Genomic DNA, 27,671 nt, shown 5'->3' on the forward strand with positions numbered 1-27,671 from the left:
CAAATGGGATAGAAACATGCATAAATCAAGATATAACACCACATAGCAGGTGGAAGAAAAGATGGGTTTCATTCTTCAGAATAAGGACTCAATTTTCAAATGTTTGGGAAACACTGACATTGTGCAATAAAGACTGATTGGCAAACACATAATATCAAAGACATGGCAGAAAACTCACTTTTGTCTAAGACTCAAACCCAGTGACTGAATCTTATTCACTCTTTTTCCAACAATAAATATACTTTCTTCTTTCAAAGACCAAGGGGAAAATGACAAAGTATGGTAACAATTGCAAAAAAAAAAAAAATGTCATTTTAGGACCCATGCAAACAGTTAGAGATGTGAATAACCATATGCATAAGAGTAGGAACATGGGGAAAATTATGCTAAGTGTTTGCAAGAATGAGTCCAAATTTGTGGAAAATTACAGGGTTATTTTCCCTTTCTTCTGGGGCTCATTATGATGGTATGCCTCTGGAAAGTAGAACTAGAATCTGATCTTAGTTACACTGACAGAAGTCTGGAGTAACACTCTAACAAAAGCAGAACGAGGGCTGTAGTCTCCATAGAATTTTGGAACAGAAGATGGTGAGTAAAGTTGTATTTGGGAAACAATTACAGCAGTGGATAATCATATTTTATCTTCCTCAAAAAGGATAAAAACCAACTGCTGTAAAGAGCCACCATTGCTGTACTAGTCTCCATGTGAGGGTTTGGTTCAATTAAGTGTTTTTATTTGTAATTTTTAAGTCTTTCATAACTTCCTCCTCTTATGATTATACCCTGATCCCACTATAAGGAACTTGGCTTTCCAGGCTACCACTGGAAGTCATTTTTTTTAATATATATTTTATTTCCCTCAGGAAGGATAGCCTTTTCGGGTGTCACACCGGATGCTCCAAAACCTGGAAATCTAACAGCGAAGCCACCCACAAAACCCTCTGGAAAAAAGGAGCGTGGATTTGAATACACACATGGAGTTCACCACCCCTCAAACAAGAGTTTCAGCTCTGCCGCTCTACTGCAAAAGTAAGATATGCTGTACCAGCAACACATGTGGCCAAAACCCCACTCCCGTTTTAATGTGCATTTGGCATACAGGAGATTTTCTTGATAAATTCACAGGATTTAAGTAATTTAGGTTATTCATTGTGGGAATTACAGTACTTAGAGTTGTGTGTGTATTTCTGTCAACTTTCTCTTATGATAAATGGAAATACTAGTTTCATTAGGCTCTGCAGCACTACAAGTATCCTTTCAAAATACCTGGTAAAATCTTCTTATGCCATATACCACTAACTTAAGTAGTTCTGGATCCCTGAAAAGCCATTTACAGAATCCAGTAGGTTACAAAATATCAACAACCATCTCCCAAAAGCACAAAAGTAGCAGACACACAGAGAGTGAAGGTTTTAGAGAATTACAAGAGGTCAGGTAAAATTTTGAATCTTGCTACTACATTTATTTTGTTTGTTATAATATTTTCCATACATGGCTCTAAATTCTACGGTGGACTTATTGTCTAATATAGTAAAAAGAGTGCTAGGAGACCTGAAATGAACCACATCTCACTCTGCTGGATGTTCACTACTGTGGGTTCTGTTTTAAACTTCCTTATTTCACATACAATAAAACAGCTGCTTTCATAAAAAACTCTCCACTGTGCTACTACTGAACACATCATCCATTATTAACTACTGATCTTTATCAGTACTGATGTAAATTCAAACGCTGAATGCTTTTCTGAACTCATGGATAGCTGTTAAGCACAAAGGTTTATGCAACTGCAGCACTGATGGTCTATAAAAGGACACCATAGAGAGGGTAAGTTATATGTCCGATCCAACCATTCGATTTAGAGATGAACCAGAACTGAAAACCCCCAAACATTCATGGTTCAGATAAAATAGAATCTTGATCCTAAATATGTCTGGGTTTTCAAAAACTAAAGCTAGCAAATGAGATGTTTTTGCAAACCAAAAATCAAAACAGTCTGTCTTAGTCCATGTGAAGCAACCTGAGAGCATCCTCTCATTTAGCAATGTTATTTAAATTAGGCATTGCTCTTCAAATCCAGATTTCATGCTGGGAGTCATCCCTTGCCCTGCACAGCTGGTGATGGTGTCATGTTTTCCTTTCATGGTTCAAATTTTTCAAAATCATACAGAAACGGGCTCTGGGAGATGTTCAATATATTAAGATCCTTGGACCATATGGACATTTGAAGTGTAGTTGTGATCAGAAAAAGTCACAGTAAAAACATCATTATCTTTCTCAACATATACATACTGCAAGATTAACTCCTGTATAACAAGGTGTAGCAAAGTTGCTCCCCCAACACACCCTCTCCTGGCCGGATATGGCATCACAGCCCCCTTGCCTCAGTTCTCCCCCACAGTCCTTTGGCCTACACCATATGGCTCTTCAGCCAGACTACTTTACAGAGTTCTGTCCCTTCTGGGGACAGAGAGTCCTTTACCAAAGTCCAACAAAAATGTATGCAAAACCAAACATTCCGCCCAGCTTGCCGCCACTTTGTAACAGGCATACCTCTGCTGCGCTACACTGTCCTTCTGTCTAGCTACAGGCTTCTGTGCCTCAATCAACCCCACAGCTCAGTGGTTCAAGCAAAGGGTTCAAGCAAGCTACATACAACTCCTCAGGTCCCTGTCTCAAGTCAGGCTTCCACCTTATCCCTGGAGAAGACTGTCTGCTTTTCTCTAATTCTCAGCTGTCTTTTGTGCTGCTTCCCAGAGAGAGGGGCCTCTTTCCCACCTCTCCCCTGGGTCTCCATTCTCCAGCTGGGCTCACCCAGTTCTTTATGGAAAAAGCTCTATCCCTCAAGCTAGGTTTTATCTCTGGCCCATCCTCCACGTGCAAACAGGCTTCTCAAATCCATATTAATCCTTTCATGGCATGTGTGGGTAAACATCCTATCAGAGAGGGACCATTTAAGATTTAATCATCACTTAAAACTCAGTGGAGCCCTGTTTTAAAGTAAGTTTCCGGCCTTCACGGTTGCAAAGAAAAGTTTGAAAGCATGAACCTTACAGACTCAAAAACTGGAAGGCTAATAAAAAGAATCCCAAACTCACTATTTTTTGTTTTTAAAAACAAAACGGGGGTGGTGTGGGGACCCCACAGCTGAGCTCCGCATTTTGTCACAGACATTTTTAGTAAAAGTCAGGGACAGGTCACAAGCTTCCATGAATTTTTCTTTATTGCTTGTGACCTGTCCCTGACTTTTACTAAAAATATCTGTGACAAAATCTTAGCCTTAATAATAAATGATATTGTTGAGCTGCAAAATGGAGTGTGGTTTGCACAAAAGTGGACAAGGCACACCTAAAGAAGAAAGTATATTCTTGCTCATATACAATGAGTCATATATAATATACATACCATTAAAATAAGATCTACCCCGCCCCAACCCAAGATGATGATAAATAATAATGCCTATTTATTAAATAGGACTTTTCATCAGTAGATCTCAAAGTACTTCAAATCTTTTAATATATTTATCCTCACAGCACCCCCATGAGGTAGAAAATTGCTATTAGATCCATTCTACAGCCAAGGAATGGAGGCACAGAGAAACTAAATGATTTGCCCAAGGTCACACAGGAAGTCCATGGCAGAGTAGGGAACTGAACCTGGATCTCCCATTTCATAAGACTGTGCCCTAACCACTCAATCATCCCTCCTGCCCAGGAGCTGGAATAAGTGACACACCCAGGTACAGTTAAACTATGGACTAATCCCGGTCCTTGGTGCAATTTAATTGGTTTCAAAGCTGTTCAGAGTTTTGGAATGTTATAAATAGCCCTGGCAGAAAGGTGTGATTACTGGGAAGAGTGAAGGTGACTCAGGTGAAGGATAAATGCCATCCACCTGCATCAATGCATGAAGGAACTTGATGGGGCTCGCAGTGAAAGGGGGACAGCCCCAGCAGCAAGGAAGGGAGCCACTTGCCAAAGGACAATAGGTAGCTCCTCTCACTGGAAGTCTCTGGCACTGATTGGTCAGCTGAGAGAGAGGGGTGCTGATTGGCCAGCTTCCCCAGCTCCCAGGATTTAACAAGGTGAAGGGGCCATGAGCCTCTTTCGGTTCCATTCCAGGAGCCCATCCTACCCCCCAGAACTAGGAACAGGAACCAAGCCAGAGAAATGGTTTGGGTCTATCCCATTGCCTGTTTAGGGGGTCAGGAAGGATTTTTTTTCCTCCCATGGGCCAATTGACAGAAGACCAGGGAATTTTTTTTGCCTTCCTCACAGCATCTTCAAACTACAATCTGAATGCGCCTAATATCTAACTGAGGTACTAGGTTGGTGTGGTTTATATGTTATATGTATATATGTTATATATAAACTCATGCCTGGTTTGCAGTTCAGTTAAGAGAACAAAATGAACAGTTCCCAGAGGAAAAAGACCTGGGATTTTGGTGATGGGTATTGGGCTCATGCGATAGAGTGAGAACTTGGGGTCCTTGTGGCCAAGTTCCCCACCCCGCTGCAATCTCTTTTCCCCTGATGGGGGAGGGGGAGATTGCTAGAGCTCAGAGACCTGGGGACATAGTGTGAAGGCAGCCTACCCCACATTATGGGTTATAAGATAGGAGCCCTGTAACTCCCACACTGGAAACAATTAATTTCCTGCTAAAGGATGGTATGGGTGATGGGTGAATAGCTCCCTGCCCCTGTTTTAAAGTTTATTAAAAGTTGCCACCTGCCACTTCATTCGATGCATGTGTCTGTCCTCATTTTGCTGCTGTGTCCACATCAAATGTAAGCATCAGATGGATCTCACCACTGCATACAGTATGTGTTGTGTAGATGCACACAGGTACATACACAAAAACATATATACATGCTGTATTAATCCTGCATCTTTCAGTCAGCAGCTTTGCCTCATCTTTTGCAAAGGAACTATTGCTTTCACATCTCAAATAAAGCACAGTTCAACAGTTGATATGGTGCAACACATTTACCATACACTGCAGAATCTTGGATGCATAACACCATACCAGATGGTGTTAACTCAAAACAATGTTATATCATAATACCAGGGGGGATTAGTTGCAACTGAAGTATGTACCATTATATAATACCATCTCACTCTTATATAGTGATTTTTATCAGTAGATCTCAAACCACTTCCAATCTTTAATGTACTTATTCTCACAGCAGCTCTGTGAGGTAAGAAGTGGGATTATGATGCAAACTTTTTGGATTTTTAGTTTGTTGACAGTTATACTGTCTTAATATATTTCCATTTTTTATGCATCATGGCCAAGGAATACATTTAAAAATGAAATGAAAATCAATGAATATGACAATATATTAAGTTCCATTTCCAAATTCCATATAGACAAAACTAGATAAATGGGTTTTAATTCAAACCTATAAAGTCACTTGGGCTCCTTGGACACTGACTTCAGCGACCTTAGAATCAGACCCTAACCAGGATATTTGCTCCTCCTGTTCTGTGGTGTTACTACATAGTGTTAAACAGCTGCTAATTTTCCACCATGTAAACAGCCTCACCATTTAGCTGAGCTGCAATCTTTTAAAAGATCAAAATAAACAAATACATTTCAGAAGGGTAAAGCGAATACACAATGACTCGTGAGGTATAGATATTCTACAGGCACCAGTTTTGGATGATTGCATCACTCATTGATGGCAAAACCATGAGTAATTATGCAGGTGATCGCAAAGGAATGCAGATATAACCTTTATACTATGCTTCACACACATTTTCTTTATATGCCACCTGCCGTGTTGCCCATGAAAAGAGTATTTTGGAATTTTAATTTTTTTTTAATCCAGACCATTTTTATTATCCCTCTGATTTTAGAGTTAAGACTCTGCCCTTCTTTGTGAAGTGCTTTGAAATCTATTCTTGAAAGATGCTGTATAAGAGCTAAGAATAATGTATTAAGTCATGCAGCCTCACTGCCTACATGCAATTAATTTTTCAAAATTTGAACACTGACTTTCAATAGTCATGACTGAATAATTATGCTTATTGACTAGGGGCTAGGCTTCCAAGTGCCTAAGAGTATGTCTACACAGTAATGAAACACCCACATCCCGAGCCCAGGTTCTGGTACCCTTCCCCTCACAGGGTCCCAGAGCTTGGGCTCCAGCCCAAGCCTGAATATTTACACTGCAATTTTACAGCCCCACAGCCTGAGCCCAAGTCAGCTCCCATGGGCCAGCCACAGGTGGTTAATTGCTGTGTAGACATACCCTCAGTGCACTCAGGCCCCAAAACACAACATGTAGTATTATAAGTGTATTGAATTATTTACCTCATTTCCTTCTTAACAATCCATAGACCATTTAGAACAGGGGATTGTCTAGTGGGGACTTTGCCATTCAGTCTTTCTCTTGCAGTTACATAATGCTTAGGTATATGCTGGAAACCCCATCCCTGGATATGTTTAACTAAGCTGCACAAAGCACTAGAAAATATATTGTAGGCAACAACTTTGCATTGGCAGGGGGATTGGCAAAATTACCTACGCTAGTCACAGTTAAAGCTTGCCAATAATATTTCCTGAGTATTTTCAATGCAGTATCGCCAATTCCAAGCATTCAAAAATCATGGGTAAGTTCCCTAAACTTATGAGATTGGTTTAGCAATTATGGAATTTTAAAAAATAAGCATGGGATTCTTTTTATTTGGACTTCTGGTGTTGGAATGCTTAAGGAGTCATACTTTCGAGCTCTTCTCTGCAGTCATAAGGGCTTGAAATTTACTAATAACCCCCCCCCCACACACACACACACATTCTCAGGCAAGAACATGATTGTAGAGGCTGGGGAATCTAAGAAAAATGCCAAATATTACAGGACTCAAGATAAAATTGAGAGAGTTGGTCACACTACCCCATGATATTTCCAGTAGTATGTATAAGGAATTCTACAAAAACTGAAGTTCTGTATACATATAAGGGAAATCTGTCAAGTTTTAAAGGAGCAATCACTATAGTAGATTTTTCTCTACTACTATCTGCCTTTACTATCTGAACATCTTTATTAGAGATAGGTTCAACACATAACTTGGACCTGAGCACCTCTACTTTTGAGGTATTTAATAACCTTGATCAAGATCCAGGAGATTACTCCCCGTTCTGTGGACTTGTATGTGTGTGTATTTTAAAATATTATAGGCTCCTTTAAGTGATATTGGTCCTCTAATGAGTAACTGAAGATAGCTAGAGCAATACTAGGACTGTATAATGTGTTAATAACGACAGTACATTTCACATGGTAGAACCACTGAGAAAGAGTTTAACTTCACTCAGGAGTTTTGAAAGGAAACTGCACTGTAAAACATTATATTTTATATGGACAGACTCTATGAACTCTGAGAGAAACAGAACGTTAAGCAGTTAGTCTTCCCTACAGAGAATTAGGCCATGAGCCTGCAAAGATGCTTAACTTTGAGCATGCAAATGTTCCTACTGAAGCCAATCAGAATTATTCAGATGCTTAAAGTTAAGCATATGTGTAAGTGTTTATATGTTACATTGCTCTCTGATACTTAGATGTTACTCTCATATCTAAAGTCAGAATTTGTTGTTTAAAATATTGATACATATATAGTCGAAGTCATAGAAATGTTGTCAGTATACATATATGTATATATATGCTGTGTACACACATAAACCCCCGCACTTTACACTGTGAGACAATGGGTCAAATCCTACTACTACTGAAATCAGCGGTTAAATTCCCATTGTCTGGTCCCAACATTTACTTATAAGCTTGTTCCATATACTGTAAGTATTAAATGTGCTGAAAGACAGAGGACTTCACTCATATCATTATAAAAGATTCTCAGTGACTAAAGTAATGATAAATCTAAACTCCCAGAGTCTGTTTTTACTCGATTACTGTATTTTATAGAATTCCATTTCTCTGTGTGCTGTGATTCAGGTTATCTTAAATTATTTCCCGTAGAATCATTGTATATATGGTGAACTTAAGCTTCATTATGCAAATGTCTGTTTAATTTTAACAAACACTTGTTATTTTAAGAAAAATGGAAAACATTTTGTAAAAAGAAAGTTGCAAAAAATATATTTAAAATTGTGAGTTTCTGGGAGGAAAAGTGTGGTTGCTCTTAAAAAAGGTTGTCAGTTTTCCTTATGGTATCAGAGCATATGGAATTAAGTAACACTACCTCTCTACGTGCAGTATTCTCTATACTTCCTTCTATTCCATGTAGGAAATACAACAAATACTCAGGTAACATTATTTAGCCATCTACGGCAATTAGCAAGTTAAGAGTGGTCCTTGTAAAGGTAACCCTATGACTTCCCATATTATACCCACTATATATTAATTTTTTTAACAGACATTTATGAATGAGTAAATGTGATAGCTGCATAATCATTATTTGGAAAAGGGAAAACTCCAGTATTGATCACATCTCTGCTGGCAAATGTTTGTAGTTTCTTAAACTATCAGTACTTTAGTATTACTTTAACATCAGCCATAAAACAGTTTGATAGTAACATTTCTGGTTTTTAAAGCCATAATATGTGTCTCCAATATACATTATGTAAATGGGAAATCTAGTATTTTTCAGTAACATTATGCTTTCCTGAACCAAAAGCAGTTAAACATTTTTTTTCCTTTTAGTCAGAACATACCCATTTACTACATTGTAATATGAAATGTTTATAAAAATTACCTTTTCTTTTGTACACCAAAATTAGAGTTTAGTATCCAAACACATTTAGAAGCATTCAAGGCAATGTAGGAGACAACCAGAGGCTCTGTCTAAAGACTTCCTTCAGAGTAACAAAAGGAACTCCCCCCACTGTCGTTCCTGTATCCTCCCTTAGCTTGAGACTTCAAAATGCTGGCCCACTTTCTTTGCTGTAAGTTTTTGGAAAAAGACATTGTTGTAGTCTGATTCCTTGCAGTGTGACTTACTCCATAGAGATTAATAAAAAATTTGAGGTATCATAAATTTGCCTGGCATGGCTTTAGACATAGTGAGAACACAGAGATAATCAGTTATACGAAGACAGTGGACACCGAGGCTTTACTTTTGTGTGTTTGATTTGTCACCTTGATATTCACTCGTATATTAACTTATTACTGACTCTTGTTAGGAGCCCCAGTCCAGCAGCCCTTATTCAGGCAGAACTGCAACTGGCAGGGAAACTGGGGGAAAGTCTGCATTATTGGGCTCTACATTTATTGCTAACTCATTAGTAATATCTAATGAATCATTAGACATGAAGAAAGTTTTCCATAAAATGAGTCTGAGCCTTTTTTGATTGTTTCATTGGATGGATTTTGGTAACATTTCCTACTGTGTGAAAGTTTAATTTAATGTACTGTATGAAAAAGTATACTATTGTTCAGAAATTATATGGCACTGAAAATTTATGTAACCCTAAAATCTGTTTGCTTGTAGATGTTGTTTCAACAATATCTACACATAACAGGCTTATCAACCATTTGTTATAGAATTATCTGTTACTCATGTGATACTAATGCATTCTGTAACATGCATTACAGCAAGGTATTAAAGAAAGCATTTTCATTTACTAGTAATTTAATCAATAGCTATAAATCATACATAAATGAAAACACTGTTGAAAGTATTACTATATGTTATATATACAGCATATGGAGAGCTAGATTGCCCCTTTAAGCATAGCCCTGAGCAGGCTGTACTGATCTAAAGAAACCTAGATTGCTCTTCAGAAAAGTGCCTGCTCCCTCCCAGTGCACCCAGCTAACTTCGAGGTCAAGGCAGAGGAGCAGGAAGTCAGCTGATGGTCTTCTCTCTTTTCTACCCCCTATGGGGCACTGTACAAGGAAAGAGCAGTCTCTGGGTTTCTGAGTTGATGGATTGTGACTATGAATTGCTCTTTTGCAAGGAATTCAAGGGAGTGGGTGTCACATATGTAAGGTCCAGCAACATTCTCAGCCGCAAGTTGCAATGGGAATATTCACTTACATAAATGTTGACAAATAAAGCCCTTAAGTATTCAACAACAAAACCCCAAAAAATAAAAAATGTAACCACCTGACTAGTGCCTGCAATCTGGTATGAACATTCAGATTCCTTTCTGCAACTGATTTGCAGCAACAAAACCCCAGGGTGTAAATTGCACCCACAAAAGGAAGGCCAATCTTCTGAGACATTATCCTGAAAAATCTCCTTCATTTAAAAGCGATGATGTTCAGCCAACTGTAAACTTCCACTTCTAGGAAGACAGGATCAGGATGACAGCTTGTGAATTTAGTGTGACACCTCACTATACAGGAAAAATCATCTTGATGGGCTATTACCACTAATGAAACTACATATTAAAACAAGATTTACACAGATGTCTTGCATTTTTTCAGTGAATCTACAAGAAATAATAGGGTATGTGGGTGGCTAATGAAACTGTAAATCTTTGTAAATCTGTACAAATCTTTGTAAAACTGTAAATCAGATCCAACTAGTCTTTCTGGCCTTACGATGTACAGTAAATAATAAACAACGTTTATAGACCATTGCCTATTTGAAATTCCCATGTTTTAAAAAAAATTTAAACACAACGTCCTAGCACGCCAAGATCCTGCTTCTGTGTGGGCAGACTCCTGAGCCATGTATTTTAGTGGTCTGTGAATTGCCATGCACACCTAGAGTACTGAATAAATAATTAATATCACCCCATTGGCCATGGCTTTATTATTTTTCCTTAGTAGAAGATGAGGAAACTAAGGCCCAGAGGGTGAAATCCTGGTTCAAACTAACAACAAAAGTATAGTTGACTTCAACAAGGTCAGGATTTTGCCCAGAAGTAGCCTTGGACATAGGCTGAAATAGAATACTGGTTTCCTGATTTCCAGCCCTACATCTTAACTATGATCAGCCTTCTTCCCCTATAAACCTGTGGCAGGACTACACATATGTTTTGTCAATAAATTGTAATTGTACCTTACAATTGTAAAGCCAAATTATGCTCCACATTTAAGACACCTAAATAAAGTCAACTTGATTTCCAGATGGCTTGAGTACGCACAATCCCTGTGAAGTAACTGGAACCTCTTAGCCTGGCAGGTTTGAAAATTTGGCCATTTAGGTAGTATCTAAATACAGATTTAGAGGCCTAGCTTCAGGCACCCATATTTGATAATTTTGGCCTCCAGTAGAATTTGTCCATCCACTATCATAAAAGTCAAAATGTTTATAAAACATTAAGTGCTGCATCACATGCTAGCAGAGATAGGTATATGCATAGAAATTAGCAACATCCAGCATGCAAGTGTATCAAACAATGCCAATTTAGGTACAAGTAATTTATTTACAACTGAACAATTTTTTCCACTGTTAACAGCTTTTCAAGTCTATGAGCAGGTCTACACTATGGGGGAAAGTCAATCTAAGCTACATAATTTGAGTTACATTAGTAGCGTAACTCAAGTCGATGCAGCTTAGATCTATTTACCACACTACGCTATGTCGATGGAAGATGTTCTCCCATCAACTCCCCTTTTTCTTCTTGTTCCGGTGGAGTACTGGAGTTGATGGGAGAGCAATCTGCACTATGACAGGTTTCAGAGTAACAGCCGTGTTAGTCTGTATTCGCAAAAAGAAAAGGAGTACTAGTGGCACCTTAGAGACTAACCAATTTATTTGAGCATGAGCTTTCGTGAGCTACAGCTCACTTCATCGGATGCATACCGTGGAAACTGCAGAAGAACGCAATAGCAGAACGCCACTAGCCGTCACCTTCAGCCCCCAACTAAAACCCCTCCAACACATTATTAAGGATCTACAACCTATCCTGAAGGATGACCCAACACTCTCACAAATCTTGGGAGACAGGCCAGTCCTTGCCTACAGACAGCCCCGCAGCCTGAAGCAAATACTCACCAACAACCACATACCACACAACAGAACCACTAACCCAGGAACCTATCCTTGCAACAAAGCCCGTTGCCAACTGTGCCCACATATCTATTCAGGGGACACCATCACAGGGCCTAATAACATCAGCCATACTATCAGAGGCTCATTCACCTGCACATCCACCAATGTGATATATGCCATCATGTGCCAGCAATGCCCCTCTGCCATTTACATTGGTCAAACTGGACAGTCTCTACGTAAAAGAATAAATGGACACAAATCAGATGTCAAGAATTATAACATTCATAAACCAGTCGGAGAACACTTCAATCTCTCTGGTCACGCAATCACAGACATGAAGGTCGCTATCTTACAACAAAAAAACTTCAAATCCAGACTCCAGCGAGAAACTGCTGAATTGGAATTCATTTGCAAATTGGATACTATTAATTTAGGCTTAAATAGAGACTGGGAGTGGCTAAGTCATTATGCAAGGTAGCCTATTTCCCCTTGTTTTTTCCTATTCCCCCTCCCCCCGACGTTCTGGTTAAACTTGGATTTAAACTTGGAGAGTGGTCAGTTTGGATGAGCTATTGCCAGCAGGAGAGTGAGTTTGTGTGTGTGTGTGTGTGTCCCGGGGAGGGGGGGTGAGAAAGCCTGGATTTGTGCTGGAAGTGGCCCACCTTGATTACCATGCACATTGTAGGGAGAGTGGTCACTTTGGATGAGCTATTACCAGCAGGAGAGTGAGTTTGTGTGTGTGGTTTTTGGAGGGGGGTGAGGGGGTGAGAGAACCTGGATTTGTGCAGGAAATGGCCCACCTTGATTATCATACACATTGTGAAGAGAGTGGTCACTTTGGATGGGCTATTACCAGCAGGAGAGTGAGTTTGTGTGGGGGGGGGGGGCGGAGGGTGAGAAAACCTGGATTTGTGCTGGAAATGGCCCAACTTGATGATCACTTTAGATAAGCTATTACCAGCAGGACAGTGGGGTGGGAGGAGGTATTGTTTCATGGTCTCTGTGTGTATATAATGTCTTCTGCAGTTTCCATGGTATGCATCCGATGAAGTGAGCTGTAGCTCACGAAAGCTCATGCTCAAATAAATTGGTTAGTCTCTAAGGTGCCACAAGTACTCCTTTTCAATCTGCACTAGACCCTCTAAATTGCCAAACTTCACTAGACCCTCTAAATCGACCCCTGGTTCACCGATCGCCACAGCGTCAATCCCCTGGTAACTGTAGACAAGCCCTATCTCAGAACAACAAAAAAATCCCAGGAACTGGCCTAAGGATAACCTGTTTCAAGGTCGGGTACTTCCCCTTATCATAGTATCTGAATGTCTTCAAAGTTAAATCTATAGCATCCATTATCAATATATTAATCTAGTATTCTATTCCTTGCCAATCTTGTTAACAGCCAACAAGTCACCTTGCCAATGGACCCCTGCAGAGACAAAAATATACTAAGAAAGTTTTAAAACTGGGGATCCCTTAAGCAAGAAAGGAATACATACATATGAATTTTATCTTGTGTTCCTCAATACATGCCATGTTTAACTGCCATATGCCAGTTAATGAGGTGAAGAGGTTTCCTATATGTAGCTACCATGAAAGTAATCAAATCGTGGAGCATACTAGAATTCCTACTGACCCTTTGATAGAATTATGTGGAAGTTGTTGTCATCTACAAAAACATGGACCATTATGTGGGTTTACCATGAAAATGTTGTTGGTCTCAGCAAAAAGAAACACTTATTTCTATTATTTGTTCGTGATAATGCCCATGAAATGCTAGAGACTTTCCAGACAGGCAAGAAGGGATGGTCATTGCCCGAAGGAGTTTTCAGTCTGACAGAATAACAGTCGGAAGTAGTCGGAAGTCAGAGAAAATGACAGATGGAAGTCTTCAGGATGGTCAAACCTCGTATGAGGTGGAAGAAGTCATGGAGGCAATTTGAAAGACTGACAAATATGTGGACTATGGTTGGAAGAGCAAAAGGGACAGGAATTGAATAAAGCCTGTGTGAAAAGCTTAGCTATTGCACATAAAAATGTGCAGAATGTAAACTCAGCTTTACAGTCCTAACTGGAGGTGGAATGAGAATGTCTTATACAGTAAAATCCTCAATCAATAAGAATTCCCCATTGTTCTTAGAGCTGCAGAAAATGCTACTAAGCAAAATAATCCTTGTTGCTGACTAACTTGTGAGGTGATCATGGTTTAATATTATGAATATTTGTTTCTCATGACTGTTTAGCCTGACCTTTACAATTATTTAATGTGCAGAAAACTGAATTTGAAGGACTGTCATTTTTTCTATGATTAATGTCAAAATTCAGGGGTTTATGACTCAACTTTCCAGCCTTAAATATTTCCTAGAAACAAATTGCCAGTAGTGTTAATTTGCATTGCTTTTTCTAGGAGTGAGGATGAAGCTCCAAAATTTATGTTCACTTTTGGTTTAGGATGATGTAAATTTGAACTCAAGACTCAAACATTGTAGATTACAAATTACTCATACCATATGGAATAACATACTTACGCCTTTTTGAAACTTTTCAAGCTATGATGATGTGATTGGTTTTGCTAATATATTTCTGGATTTTGTGTTAAAAGTAGTACCAGATTCCTTTTTAACCTTTTTTGAAATCATCATTTGTCAAGAGCATTCAGAGACGCTTTCTAGAAATTATTTCAACACCCTGCTCAGTCAACATTTGTTTTCCCGCTGATGTGTCTTTTGAGAGATTGCTGGAATGGATCAACAAGACAACATATCTTCTATATTCCACCTTCAGGGCCCTCTTGTCTGCTGCCCTTGCTGTGCTGACAAAGTCACTCGGAGACCCTGGGGTTCAGTAACCACTGGTGCTGCTTATTTACAGGTTGTTCTCCCACCACCTTTTCACCATACACAGCTTGGGTTCTTGTGTCTGCATCCAGGAGGGAAGAGTTATCGCTCTGCTTCCACTCCCTCACTCCCCCAGCTTCTTTCCGCTCAGTCTTTTATATAGCCCCAGGTTAATTGGACCGGCAGCTGTTTCCCATTCCCCAGTTAGGTGCAGCTTTTTTCTAGCCAAAAGAAAAGGAGTACTTGTGGCACCTTAGAGACTAACCAATTTATTTGAGCATAAGCTTTCGTGAGCTACAGCTCACTTCATCATATGCATACTGTGGAAAGTACAGAAGATCTTTTTATATACACAAACCACGAAAAAACGGATGTTTACCACTACAAAAGGTTTTCTCTCCCCTCACCCCACTCTCCTGCTGGTAATAGCTTATCTAAAGTGATCACTCTCCTTACAATGTGTATGATTATCAAGGTGGACCTTCCTCTAATAACAGATCTTTCCTCCTTGGGCAGTTGTGGTTAACCTTTGGAATTTGAAATAAATGGGTAACTATGACTTGTTCAAGAGATATTTTATATGGTAAATTGGGAAAGTAATTGCAGGGCCTGATAGAAAGAAATCAGGCTGCATAAAATTAAACCATTGTGTCTGTCATCAAATCTGTGCCATATCACTTGTCCAGTTGATGTACTAAGCAATAGTATCAAATTTCCAGGACTTGTCTTAAGCCCCTTCCCCCTGTTAAATTTCCATTTTTAGGATAGACAAAATGGAATCAGCAATCCAGGCAAAATATGTCAGCCACTTCATTCTGGCATCTCACGTAGGTGGATTTTGCTGGTGGATGGGGTTTGGGAAAGTATCATCACTCTTCCCCTCACCCCTTATTTTGAGCACTGGGCAAAACTGGCCTAATTAGGTTAGAAGATCATTCATAGACGTCCTTAAGAACACAGTGTAGTTCTTAAGTCTACCTACAGTTTTCGTAATTAAAGTAATTTGAAAAGAAGTTAGTAGAGAGAAAAATTGTTCTGTAGCAGCATGTTTTATCTGCTTCTATTAACAATGGCCAACAGGCTCTACAAAATTAGCAGTTTGTATGTTCAACATCTAAAGTTCATTCTTTTGACAAAAGCATGAGTCACATGAGCTTAATCTGTGAATTTCTTTCAATTTAACTAAAGTCGTCAGAACAAAGAAAAGTCCTTTTCCCAAACCAAGTAAGTGATAGTGGTGCTAAAAAAGGGGCTTTTAAAAAACATTATTGAAAGAACCTTGATCTTCCAGGGTAGGCTGACTACAGTCAGTGTGCTCTGAAAAGAGTTAAATGAAGCTGGTGTCATCTATGAATAACAAGATGGTGCTGCCTACTAATGTAGCTTCTTCATATAAGAAATCTTTATAAAGAGAGTTCCATTTTTTTTCTCCAGACTGACAGGACCACTGTTCACCCATTTTAGAAAATTTGTACAAGAAAATATATGTGGGTGTAACGATGAGTAGCATCAATTGAAGGATCAGTTGAAGGCATATCACACAACTGTATTATGGCAGGAGCAGGCAGAGAGTGGAGAACACCCGGAGAAAACAGGTTTTGAAGCTCCCCCCTCAGAATACTGGCCCTGCCCAAAAGTTATTTGCTCTTAAGATCTGACAGGGTCAAATCATAAAGTGCCATGGCTGCTGGAAAAATATTTTCCCATATTGTGATGATATTCATCACTCATTCACTAGTAAAATTCCTTAGCAAGGCAGTTTCCTAAATATTTACTGAGTCATTTATTTAACGAAACCTCAAAATGACTGAGAGCTGTGCACTTATGAAGTGTGTTCATTCAGCAGCTCATGAATTCTATTTTAGGTTCATCATTCCACCCCTACCCCCCATATTTCCTCTTGAATCATTAACATTATTTATTGTTGGTTTTTTTCAGATTGCATTAGCCTGCTATTGGTTTTCTGTCAAGCTGTTCTACTCTCCTGTGAGTCTCCTTTCAGATCATAATGCTCTCTGCTTATTCTTCCTTTTGGTTATTTTATGTACTGAAGCACTTTTACAGCCAAATCCTTCCCCTCTGATGTGCACTTTTGACTCCCATTGGATTCCCAGCGGTAGGAATATGAATAAAGTGTTGTATGTAAAGAAGACAATAAAGTTGTCTGAACTGGCAAAAGAATACTCAGGATCCCTTGGAATAGGACAAGTAAAAATAAACTAGTCTGACTTAAAAAGGGGTATGGAATAAAACGGTAAGACCGGAAAGAAAGTAATTAATCAAAGGAGTGGAAAATACAAGTAAATAATGTTTCAGTTCTACAGATGCCATACTACACTCGTTCCATGCTCAGCTTCCTTTTCTACCTTTCTTGTTATCTTAGCTGTCTCCCTTACTTCCCTCCAATCAGATGGGTTTCACTTCTCCTCTCCTTACTTTCAGGCAAGCCAAGACTATATTGAAATGCATTGCTGGGGACTTTATTACAGTACACTCTTTGTTTGATCTTTTCAAACTAGAGTGTGCAATTCCATATGCAGACACTTAAATTTTGCAACACTTTTGAAAGTCAGTCCGTTTAAGTACAATATACTTACAATATACTTTTTATATAGTATACTGTGCAATATACTTCTGGTTTGCCATAATTGCAGCTCCTTTTACAACAAAGCCCAGTTCGACATCCCTTTTCTGTCTACCTGTTAAAGCTTTTTCCATTTCAATAGGTTTTTAATTCATGAACTTTAAACTTATACTTTTAAAACATTCAAAATTCAGCAGGGTTGACATTCTTCTAATTCTGAGTTTCCTACTATTACAGCTGTTGGTCTTCTTCTCCTTTTTCTTGGTTGAAATATTATTAATTTTGACCAATCCATTCCATTCATTTTGCACATGTATCCCTGCACGTTGGCAGAAGTTTGGTTCCTTATAAAGACTCACTCACTACTGAACGTCTTGGTCCCATTCCTTTCATCTTAAGTCACTCTATATTGTTCCTCTTCCTTATACTTATCAACTATCAACACCAAGAGTTTCAGCCCCTAAAAGATTTGACTTTTGGATTAATACATGGCTCTTTTTGCATTTACTTTACCATGGCTCTTATACGTGTAAACCTTGCATTCTGTGACATGAGAAATCAAGGGAAAATAAATTTTAAAAATAAATGTTAGTTTCAATATGGAAGTGAAATGTTCACATGGAAACCCCACATCATCGGTAGTTTCATATGGGTTGTACTTCATTACAAACATGACACCAGACCATGTTCATTAACAAATTCATGAATCACGGAGCAATTTAAGGTTTTGCATCAAAATCTTAACAAACAAAGTCACTGTGTTATTGTGAAACTGAGATTGCAAAGTCTCATTCAGACCTGAAGAAATGGAAATATTGGTGGGGTGGAGGGTGCAAACCCAGGTAGACTATCACCGAAGAAAATGGTTGCCCCAAACCCTACAGGGGTGGAATTTTCAAATGCAACTTCAAAAATGTCAGCCTGCAACTACTGATAGAGTTTTGTAGCATTCTGGAAATAAAAATATACTATGTATTTGACCATAAAGCTAAGCCATATTTAGCCACAGAAATCTAAGCACAGCACATATTAATATAAAGTGCCAGGCAATAAAAACAGTCACATGAGATATGCAATTTAAGCAACTCTAATATGCCTTCCCCCTTTTAAAAACACTCTTGTGTATGTACCTAGGTCCATCAAGGCATAAACAACAGGAAACAACCAATTGCTCATTCTGTAGTAGTCTGTGGTATAACAATAAATCAGTCACAAAAGTTCATCACTAAGTACTGAATGCAAAAGCTATTTGTCTTAAGATGACGACTCCAGTAGCATTAGGGCACAAAAAATTCATATGATATTGCTCTCTTTTAATTCTGTTTTAACCTATTATTAGCTAAATGGATAGGACTATTAATATCAATGTTTAGAAATTGTAACAAAATTTGCACCTAAAGCCTCTATCAGAGATATCATTCTGCTTGACGAACAGTAGGTAGGCAAGCATTACACCTGTTTTACAGATGAGGAAACTGAGGCAAGAGGTGACATGACATGCAAGAGCAGGTGCTGATCTCTTAGGGATCTTTGGCCATTTTCCTAAGCTGAAGCAGATGAATGCTGCTGCTCAAGTTCAATGCAGGGGGAACTCTGCATCTACTTGAATTCAGATGGTCCCCGAAGGACTTCCAAGGGAAGGGTAAGCTAAAGTGAGGCACCCTGTGGTAAGGATGTTTGTTTTCTATACGATCTGTACTCTATTTCTTGTGCGGTAAAGAAAAGAGCAATGGCATTAGAATCCTGTGCAAAGTGTCTGTGTGTTTCATGTATTACTCTGGCCACATACCCCTTCTCGTAAACCAGAAGGCTGAAACATTTGGGTGGGAGAAGGTGTGTTTACAGTATCAGGGAAGTAAGAACCAGTGTTGGCCTCTCTAGGTGGTTGCAGCTCTTAGAAAGAGGTGCTAGGCAGGGTGACCAGATGTCCCAGTTTTATAGGGACAGTCCTGATTTTGGGGGCTTTTTCTTACATAGGTACCTATTACCCTGCACCCCATCCTGATTTTTCATACTTGCTATCTGGTCACCCTTGTGCTAGGTAGAGGGTCTGCATTCTGAGTGTGGGCCTAGGGTGCCTGGACTCCATTCAGATTCAGGCTTCAAACACCCAGGGATTTAGTGGCTGGTTCTCTTCCTGACAGCAATTTGGTGAGCAGGCAAGACGGGGTGCTCAACTGGAGCTGTAACATGTGGCCAAGATTTTCAGAGGTGACTTCTGTTTTTGGGGACCCAACTTCAGAAATCTAAATGGGGCCTGATTTGCACAAAGTGCTGAGCACCCACTCTCTGACAGTCAGGCCCCTTTTAGATGTCTCAGTTGGGAACATAAAAACTGAGGCTCCCAAAATCCCTAGTCACTTCTGGGGGAAAAAAATACCCTCTAACTTTCTAACCTGAAGTTCTTTGGCAGATTCAGATCAAATATTTTTTTAATCTGAACTTTTATTGAATATGAAAGTGAATGTAACCACTTCAGTATTCCCTGTGCTATTACATTCAATTTCTTTCATGCTGCCCCTAAATACTTAATTTTCAATGTGCTGCAGAATTGTATATTGAAAACACAATTGCTTTGCAGAAATTGTCATGGGGGAACTGGAGGTTTTGTCAGGAGGCAGCTGTGGCTTTTAGCACCTGTGAAGGTCATATGTGCAATACTCATTTATTCTCATCCTACTTTGACAGCACATCCCCTTGGCAGATGCCTTAGAGTAGCTTTCAGTATTCTTGATGTGTACAGAAAAATATTACCCAAACCGCCATACACCAACAGAATAAGTCATTGTGAAGTGCCGTGTCACAGACCAACCAGTGAGCATCACTGTATTTCACAATGGTGAGAGACATTGATCTTGGAATAAATCATCTCTTTTTAGCACACCAACATAGGCTAATATGCTGGTGTATGTCTGATCTTTAATTCTCTTTTTAAAATTTTCTTACGAAAAAGTCCTTATTCAACCTCTCTTCACCCTCCCTCCCATTAAGACAATACAAAGGGCCAAGTTCTGTCCTCTAGTGCAGTTTCCACTGAAATGGATGCAGGTTACACAGATGTATCAGAGAACAGAATTTGATCAAAGAGAGTAACACAAACAAACAAGAAAAAGAAAAGGAAATGGTGAGTCCAGTTTGTAATGGATTTCTTATCTCATCACCTTATGTGAAAAGCATCCCATGATGTGTAAGGTATCACAGCAGGAAAACCTCACAGATCATACAAACTGTTGGCCATCTGTGGTGCAGATTCCTGCAGAACTACAGTAATGACAATACTGTGATCTTTTCAGTAATTACAAGATTCTTTCCCTAGCACATACATAATGCTCAGTTAACAGGTTGCCAAAACCACGATGGGAATCAGGTTTCTGAAATGGCATAATGCTGATAAAACCTGGTGTTAACATGTAGAAAAAAGTACAAGTGTTCAGTCCCACTAGATGCAGGTTTGTGGAACAGGTGTGTGCCCACTTAAAATAAAGTGGCCTTAATTTGGTTTATGAATTAATTTGTGAATTAAGCTAAACCAAATTAAGGGCACACAGGGATTTAATGCAGTTTAACTAATCCACATTTAATCTGAATTAACTAAAAGTGTGAGTTTACCTTCCTGAGCGTCCCCATCTAGACAAGCCTTAATTGAAATTCAATTTGCTAAATAGGATGAAACGACAGTTTTCACTCTCTTCATATTCTTGATCATGGTAGATTTTTCCAATGTTTTTGTGCCTGTGTGTCACACAGGTCCCTTCATGTTACCCACCGATATTTGGAATAATTTTGCCTTTCATTAGCTGTGATTGCCTGCAACTGATATTTGGATTAGGATTTTTTTCTTATTTTTCTAGATCACTCTTGTCTTTTAATTTACTGCAATTAAGCTTCTGAACACACCTATTACTAATTCATTGGGATGCATACGACCGACTTTACTTCTCTATATGTTGTGGTTCATATGCCCTTAATCCGAGACATTATTCCAGCCTTTAAAGTTTTAGAAGACCCCTGGATCTTATTTTTATGGGTCACAAAGACACAGCCTTAGTCCTTTCAGTATAATTGTTGTCTTTATTTATATATTTTTGATGTACTTGTGCCCTTATTTTGATAGGGAACTCCTGCTAATGTTATTGTAGGTCATGTTCATCATAATATTGAAGACTTTTACTTCTCTTTCTGTGGGGATGCCTGAATCTAATTCTTTGAGACAGTCTTGCATTACATCTGTTGGGGATTTCATGCTCTGAAATCTTGAGAGCACTTCTGGCCTTATTTGTATTGTCACTTGGGCCTTTATTGTTTGGTATCCCCTTAATTCTACGGAGAACCCCATATTTATTTATTTTTAAATCCAGCTGTAACAATCATTCCCTTTAAGGTAAACTTATATTATTTTTCAGAATTTAACCACATTATAACAATTCATATCAATTAATAAATTCTGTGGTCCATTACCTTCAAAGATGACTTAATCCGAGGTTCTGGTTTCTGTCTGGTAACCGTGTTTTGAATAAGCAGTGACTGATCTGTGCGAGAATCATAATTCCCATGTTCTGAATCATCTGTATATGTATCTTTGTCTTTTCCTATATCTCAGGGAAAACAAAACAAAAGAGATAGGCTCATTTGAGATTATAATGGAGACATACTTGTCATACTATTATAGCAGTAGTTGAGATAAGAACATTCCCTTTAAGCACCCATATTTGTGGCTTACAATATTCCCCCCTTCCCTACAACAGACTTTTGATCTGAAATTTTATCATGCTTGCTCTCAGTTTAGATGTGAAGCTTTTTGATTTATTAGAGTTTACATAAAATCTGTTCTGCAGCACTGGAGTGCGAGTGAAAAAGCATGATGTTTTCAGCTGTGCAAAAAAAACAAAAAAAAACAAAAAAAACCAACTACCCACGTTCTTAGGCTCTTGTGCTTTTATGTAACTCTACAGTAGTTTGGACTGGACACTTCCAATTTGCTGTACAATCCACATACAATGTGGTCTCATGAAAGTCAGAAGACCTGGATTCTATTCCCAATTCTACCATAGGCCTGCTGTGTGACATTGGGCAACACATGTTAACACTCTGTGCCTTTCCACCATCTGTAAAATGAGTATATGATGTTATTTTCCTTAATTTAATTTGAGGAGCTATTTAGATCCCTCAGCTGTAGAGAGGAACTGAAAATATTTGGCATGCCGCAGGAGATGCTCAGCACTTCATAGATCTGGCTCTAAGCATATACCAACTGTGGTTATCCTCAGTACTCAATATCCTCAGGACTCAAATCAGTACTCAAATATCTTCCTAAATATAAGATAGCTTTGGACAGCTAAGGGCCTACTCCTCAGCCTGGCAAGCCTTCCTCCCTTGCAGGTCTCCTGCTACCTAGTACCACCCCGAGTGGCTTTCTAGAGGAATTAAATGGCAGGTGGGATTCAGAGCTTGAGTTCCAATATTAGCTGTACCAGTGGTTTTGCTGGGTGGCCTTGGGCAATATGTATTTTTGCCTCTCCCCACCCAATCATTAAAACAGGGAGCATGCAGGTATTAAGTAACCTACAGAGCTATCGTGAGGGTTAATGATCGTACAGCAGTTGAAACATGTAAAGCACTACTTAAGAGTTGATTATTGTTATCACTTGTACTATGGTAGCACCCCGGTCAACATCAGGAACCCATGGTGCTCGGCCCTGTAAAAACACAGAGCAAAAGACGTTCCTTGCCCCGAAGAACTAAAATATAAATATCACTGTACCTTTCTTTCATAAGTGTATCCAAAGGAGGGAAGGGAGAAGGGCAACAATTCTGACAGTCTTTTTCTAGGGCTTTTCTGATTACCTCCAATTTAAATTGTAACTATATTTGGGACAACTCCAGCGCATGTTGCCCATCCAGTTTGAATGTTACAGGTGGGCAGAAGGACAGTTTTGTGATTGGTTTCAGAGGAACAGCCGTGTTAGTCTGTCTTCGCAAAAAGAAAAGGAGGACTTGTGGCACCTTAGAGACTAACCAATTTATTTGAGCATGAGCTTTCGTGAGCTACAGCTCACTTCATCGGATGCATACCGTGGAAACTGCAGCAGACTTTATATACACACAGAGATCATGAAACAATACCTCCTCCCACCCCACTCTCCTGCTGGTAATAGCTTATCTAAAGTGATCACTCTCCTTACAATGTGTATGATAATCAATTTGGGCCATTTCCAGCACAAATCCAGGTTTTCTCACCCTCTGCCCCCCCCCCCCCCCCCCACACACACACAAAAACTCACTCTCCTGCTGGTAATAGCCCATCCAAAGTGACCAGTCTCCTTACAATGTGTATGATAATCAAGGTGGGCCATTTCCAGCACAAATCCAGGTTTTCTCCGGGGGGGTGTGTGTGTGAGAAAACCTGGATTTGTGCTGGAAATGGCCCACCTTGATTATCATACACATTGTAAAGAGAGTGATCACTTCAGATAAGCTATTACCAGCAGGAGAGTGGGGTGGGAGGAGGTATTTTTTCATGCTTTGTGGGTATATAAAAAGATCTTCTACACTTTCCACAGTATGCATCCGATGAAGTGAGCTGTAGCTCATGAAAGCTTATGCTCAAATAAATTGGTTAGTCTCTAAGGTGCCACAAGTACTCCTTTTCAGTTTTGTGATTAAGTCACTGAACTGAGATTTGGGAGACTTATGTTTAGTAACTAGTTTTACCACAGACTCCTTATGTAACCTTGGACAAGTTACTTAATCTCTGTGCTTCAGTTCCCAACCTCTAAAATTGAGCTAACCCTTCCCTACCTCATTGAGGGATTTGTGAGAAAAAAAGTATTAAATATTTGTGAATTTATTTTTAAAAGAAAAATGGAAGAAAGAAATTGTTCCTATTGCAATTCAGCCATATTGCAGATATACAGACATAGTTTAAGACATCAAAGTTATCACTACATACAGTGAGCCAAGTTCTCATTTCAGCTTTCACATCAACATGTGAAAATTCAGGGTAACTCTTGCACATTAATAGTTCCATTAAGTCCAGAAGGACTACTTGCATAAGTAAAGGCTTCTCACATGAAGAAAGTTTTGCAGGATCAGACCCTATGTGAATTGCAGGAGTTCAATTAAAAGTTACCACATTTTGCAAAATTTGTTAAGGTTCTGAAGTGTCTTGCCTCATTTGCTGAATGCTCCATTACTACTGTGTACTAAGCCATTTTAGCTGACCAAGGATACCACCTCTGATTTATATCACATGTTCCCTGAAAGATGAAGATGATATTCCCTGTCATCTCATTTGAAATACAGATATAAGAAAGGCTTTAGCAGAACATTTAGTCATGACACCAGAAAGATCAAGAAATTTAGAATTAAAACAAACAGGCTTTTAATAGAAAAGAAAAAAAGGTTTGTATATGTTTTGACTGTAATTGTGTTTCTTATTTTTTTTATTTACACCTAAATCACCTAGAGTGTTCTGTAAAAGGTAATGGGGCAGTGGAACACAGCAGGGGGAAGGGAGGGAATGCTATCCTGAATTCTAAAAGAGCATCTGTATATTTTTGTGACTCATCATTATTCTTACAACTTTAGTTTAAAAAGGGATATAAAAACTAAGGTATGCCCATCTAAACAACAAGTAGGAAAGCTGACCCAATTCAGTGCTTGAATAGTATATGCTGATTTGAAAGATCTTGATGTAATGTATTAGATATAATTGTAAGGGGATGAGTTCAACCAACATTATCAGATTTCCATGCCACAGAATCTCTGATCAAAAATTATTTTTTCATAGGTTGAGTGATCTACGATGTAGATATGTTCAGTGGGTTATTGAATCATGTCCAAAGTTCCCTCAGAAGAGAATACAGTAGCGACTCTTATTCAGAGGTTTCAGATACCATTGACAATGTACGCAAGATTAGTCACCTGAATTGAAACATTCAATTCAGGATTAGTATTATTCATTCCAGTTTTCTGCAAATATGTATTTTTAAATGGAGAGATGTATTCTCCACCATTCGGTATTTTTTTCTTCTTCTTATAGGAAATTAATTTCTCTCTCATTCAATTAATGATTTTTCTTCATCATGCTCCATTAAATGGAATTTCCCTCCAAGTCCAAAGATAAATTAATTGTCTTGGGCCATTTCAGTTCAAATATGATCTTGAAAGTTCCCATCACAGCAGCATCCAGCTTCACCAGTAGAGAATGTCACCACAGAGAATAGTGAAATTTAAAAAAAAACACTATTTTCAGTAGGTTTTGATTTTAAAACTTTGAAACCTTCTGTCATCTTTCTCCACCACAATTTAGACAATAAAATACAAAAGCAAATGCAATTTGGAATTTAAATGCAATTTGGAACTGCCAAAGGCCAAACAAAGAAGAGACATCCCTGGAATTTACGGTTAAAAAGTTTAATTGTCTGGGGATTCTTTTTTTAAAAATTCAACCTATCCAAAAAAGCAGCAAAAGGAACTCTCAGTCCCAGATCGGTTCACACTCTATGGAAGCATCTACCCTGAAATGATTATAAAGCAAAAAGAGGCTTTATTTGCCTGCAGCTTCAAGGAATGACCATCAGAATAGCCTGCTCCCTCACGCTCTCTCCCCACCTTGTAGGAAATTTACTGTTTATTTCATCCCCTTATTTCCCAATCATGACTTGCCAGAAGCTATAACTATTAGTATCGATGTCATGGTTGACTTACATCTCTCAACTAGCCTTGCTCTTCTGGTTCTTAGAGAGCCACTGGTTGAAACCACCAAAAACTGGCCTGGTTCCAGACCACCATGTTCATGGAACTTGAGCATCTGGCTTAAAGCCAGGAACTTCAGACTAGGCTTCTTTGCAAACCTCAGACCACACCTCCAACACAACTTCCTCCTCTTTAGCAATAGTGTCTCCTGTCCCACAGCTATTTTGAGAGGAACATGGGACAGGGTAATGCCAGTGAAAGAGGTTTCCCCTCATATGTCTCAAAGAGTTTATATGCCTTGTTAGAGAATTTTTAATGTGCTTTCATTTTTTATTTGCTTTAATTCAGAAATGCAGCAAATGGATCAGATTCTCAGCTGCATAGTTCCATCTGCTTATGCAGTTTGACACCAGCTGAGAATCTGGTGCATTTAAATATACCAACTGAGCATGCACAGTTTAACACTTTTTCTTTACTTTAACATAATAGTAGAGATTCCACTTAAGACTTCATTACAGTAAGGCATGGCAAGAGAAGAATTATCTGAAAGAAGGTCTATGAAGACTTCATTTGAAGAAATGTAATATTTTAATGGCAAAATTATTTCAAACTACATTTGTGGCGGTGGGACGGGCAAGTTGCAATTCCCTAATTTAATGTAACATTTTGTTGGTAAAACAATTTCAATATCTATCCATTGAGGCACTTATGCTACTTTTTCCCTGTTATAATGTCCAATTCAAAACTGCCAAACAAATGCCAGACTGTGAAGGCCCTTCTTAAAAAAAAAAAAGGAACAAAAAAACTTCAATGGTGATACATTACAGTAAGTGACAAAACTGAAAAAAACGTACAAACAACATCTGGGTGATAAAAATGGCAGGTGCTATACAGAGTTGCTACTAGGGTTTTTATAGTCCACAACAGCAGTGTATGGCAGAGGTTGTCTGCTCTCGTTCCACGCATCCCTTAAAAACTTGTAGCCTCTGAGCAAGCACTCAGCAAATGAGTCTTAGACAGAGTTTGTTATCTCGTTGGTATATATCAGGAATAATCCACTGAATTCAGTCGGGACTTTGGACCAGAGTTCTAAGGACAGGATCATTATATTTATGTTCATATTGTTTGTTCTGGAAATGACCCCCTAAACATATTTCTTCTCTACACAGATTCTTTGGGCCCCTGAAAGTATAATGTGTGGTCTGCTCCTTCAGGCCTCTTCAGAGACAAAATACAGGAACCCATTATCACTGCTTTAAACAGCATATCCAGTCTCCCTTGTTTTGGGTGTTCATGTGAATTCCCAGAATATGGCCAAAAGAAAAGAAAGCAGAAAGGCTTAGGTTTTGATCCTTGAAACACATGTGCATATACTTAACTTTAATTTACTTTATTTTGAAGTGTATGAGATTATTCAGATGCTTAAAGTAAGAGCACATATGTTAATTGCTGAAAATAACATTATAATAACTGTCATTTTGTTCTTCTTAGTAGATGCCAATCTTGCAAACATAATTAGTGGGAAATCTTTATTTCCAATATAAAAAGTTACATGTTTTTGTTAAGTAACCACGTAAATTACATTGAGATTATTTTAATTGCTAAATCATTTTTGAACAGAAGTCACTTAGCAAGTTTTATTTAAAACTTCATTAGCC

At 38.7% G+C, this 27,671-nt stretch overlaps 1 protein-coding gene across 2 annotated transcripts in view; it reads right to left on the reverse strand.

Annotated features, from left to right (window-relative positions):
* ANO3 (anoctamin 3) overlaps positions 1-27,671 on the reverse strand; it is a 382,443-nt gene that overhangs the window by 111,199 nt on the left and 243,573 nt on the right. For both annotated transcript variants that reach the window (XM_075129454.1, XM_048853572.2), the window contains exon 4: positions 21,775-21,911. In XM_075129454.1, the coding sequence (XP_074985555.1) occupies positions 21,775-21,911 (137 nt within the window). The remainder of the gene's footprint in view (positions 1-21,774; positions 21,912-27,671) is intronic.

Source organism: Caretta caretta, chromosome 6 (genome assembly GCF_965140235.1).
Source record: "Caretta caretta isolate rCarCar2 chromosome 6, rCarCar1.hap1, whole genome shotgun sequence".
In the NCBI taxonomy this organism is placed as follows: Eukaryota; Metazoa; Chordata; order Testudines; family Cheloniidae; genus Caretta; species Caretta caretta.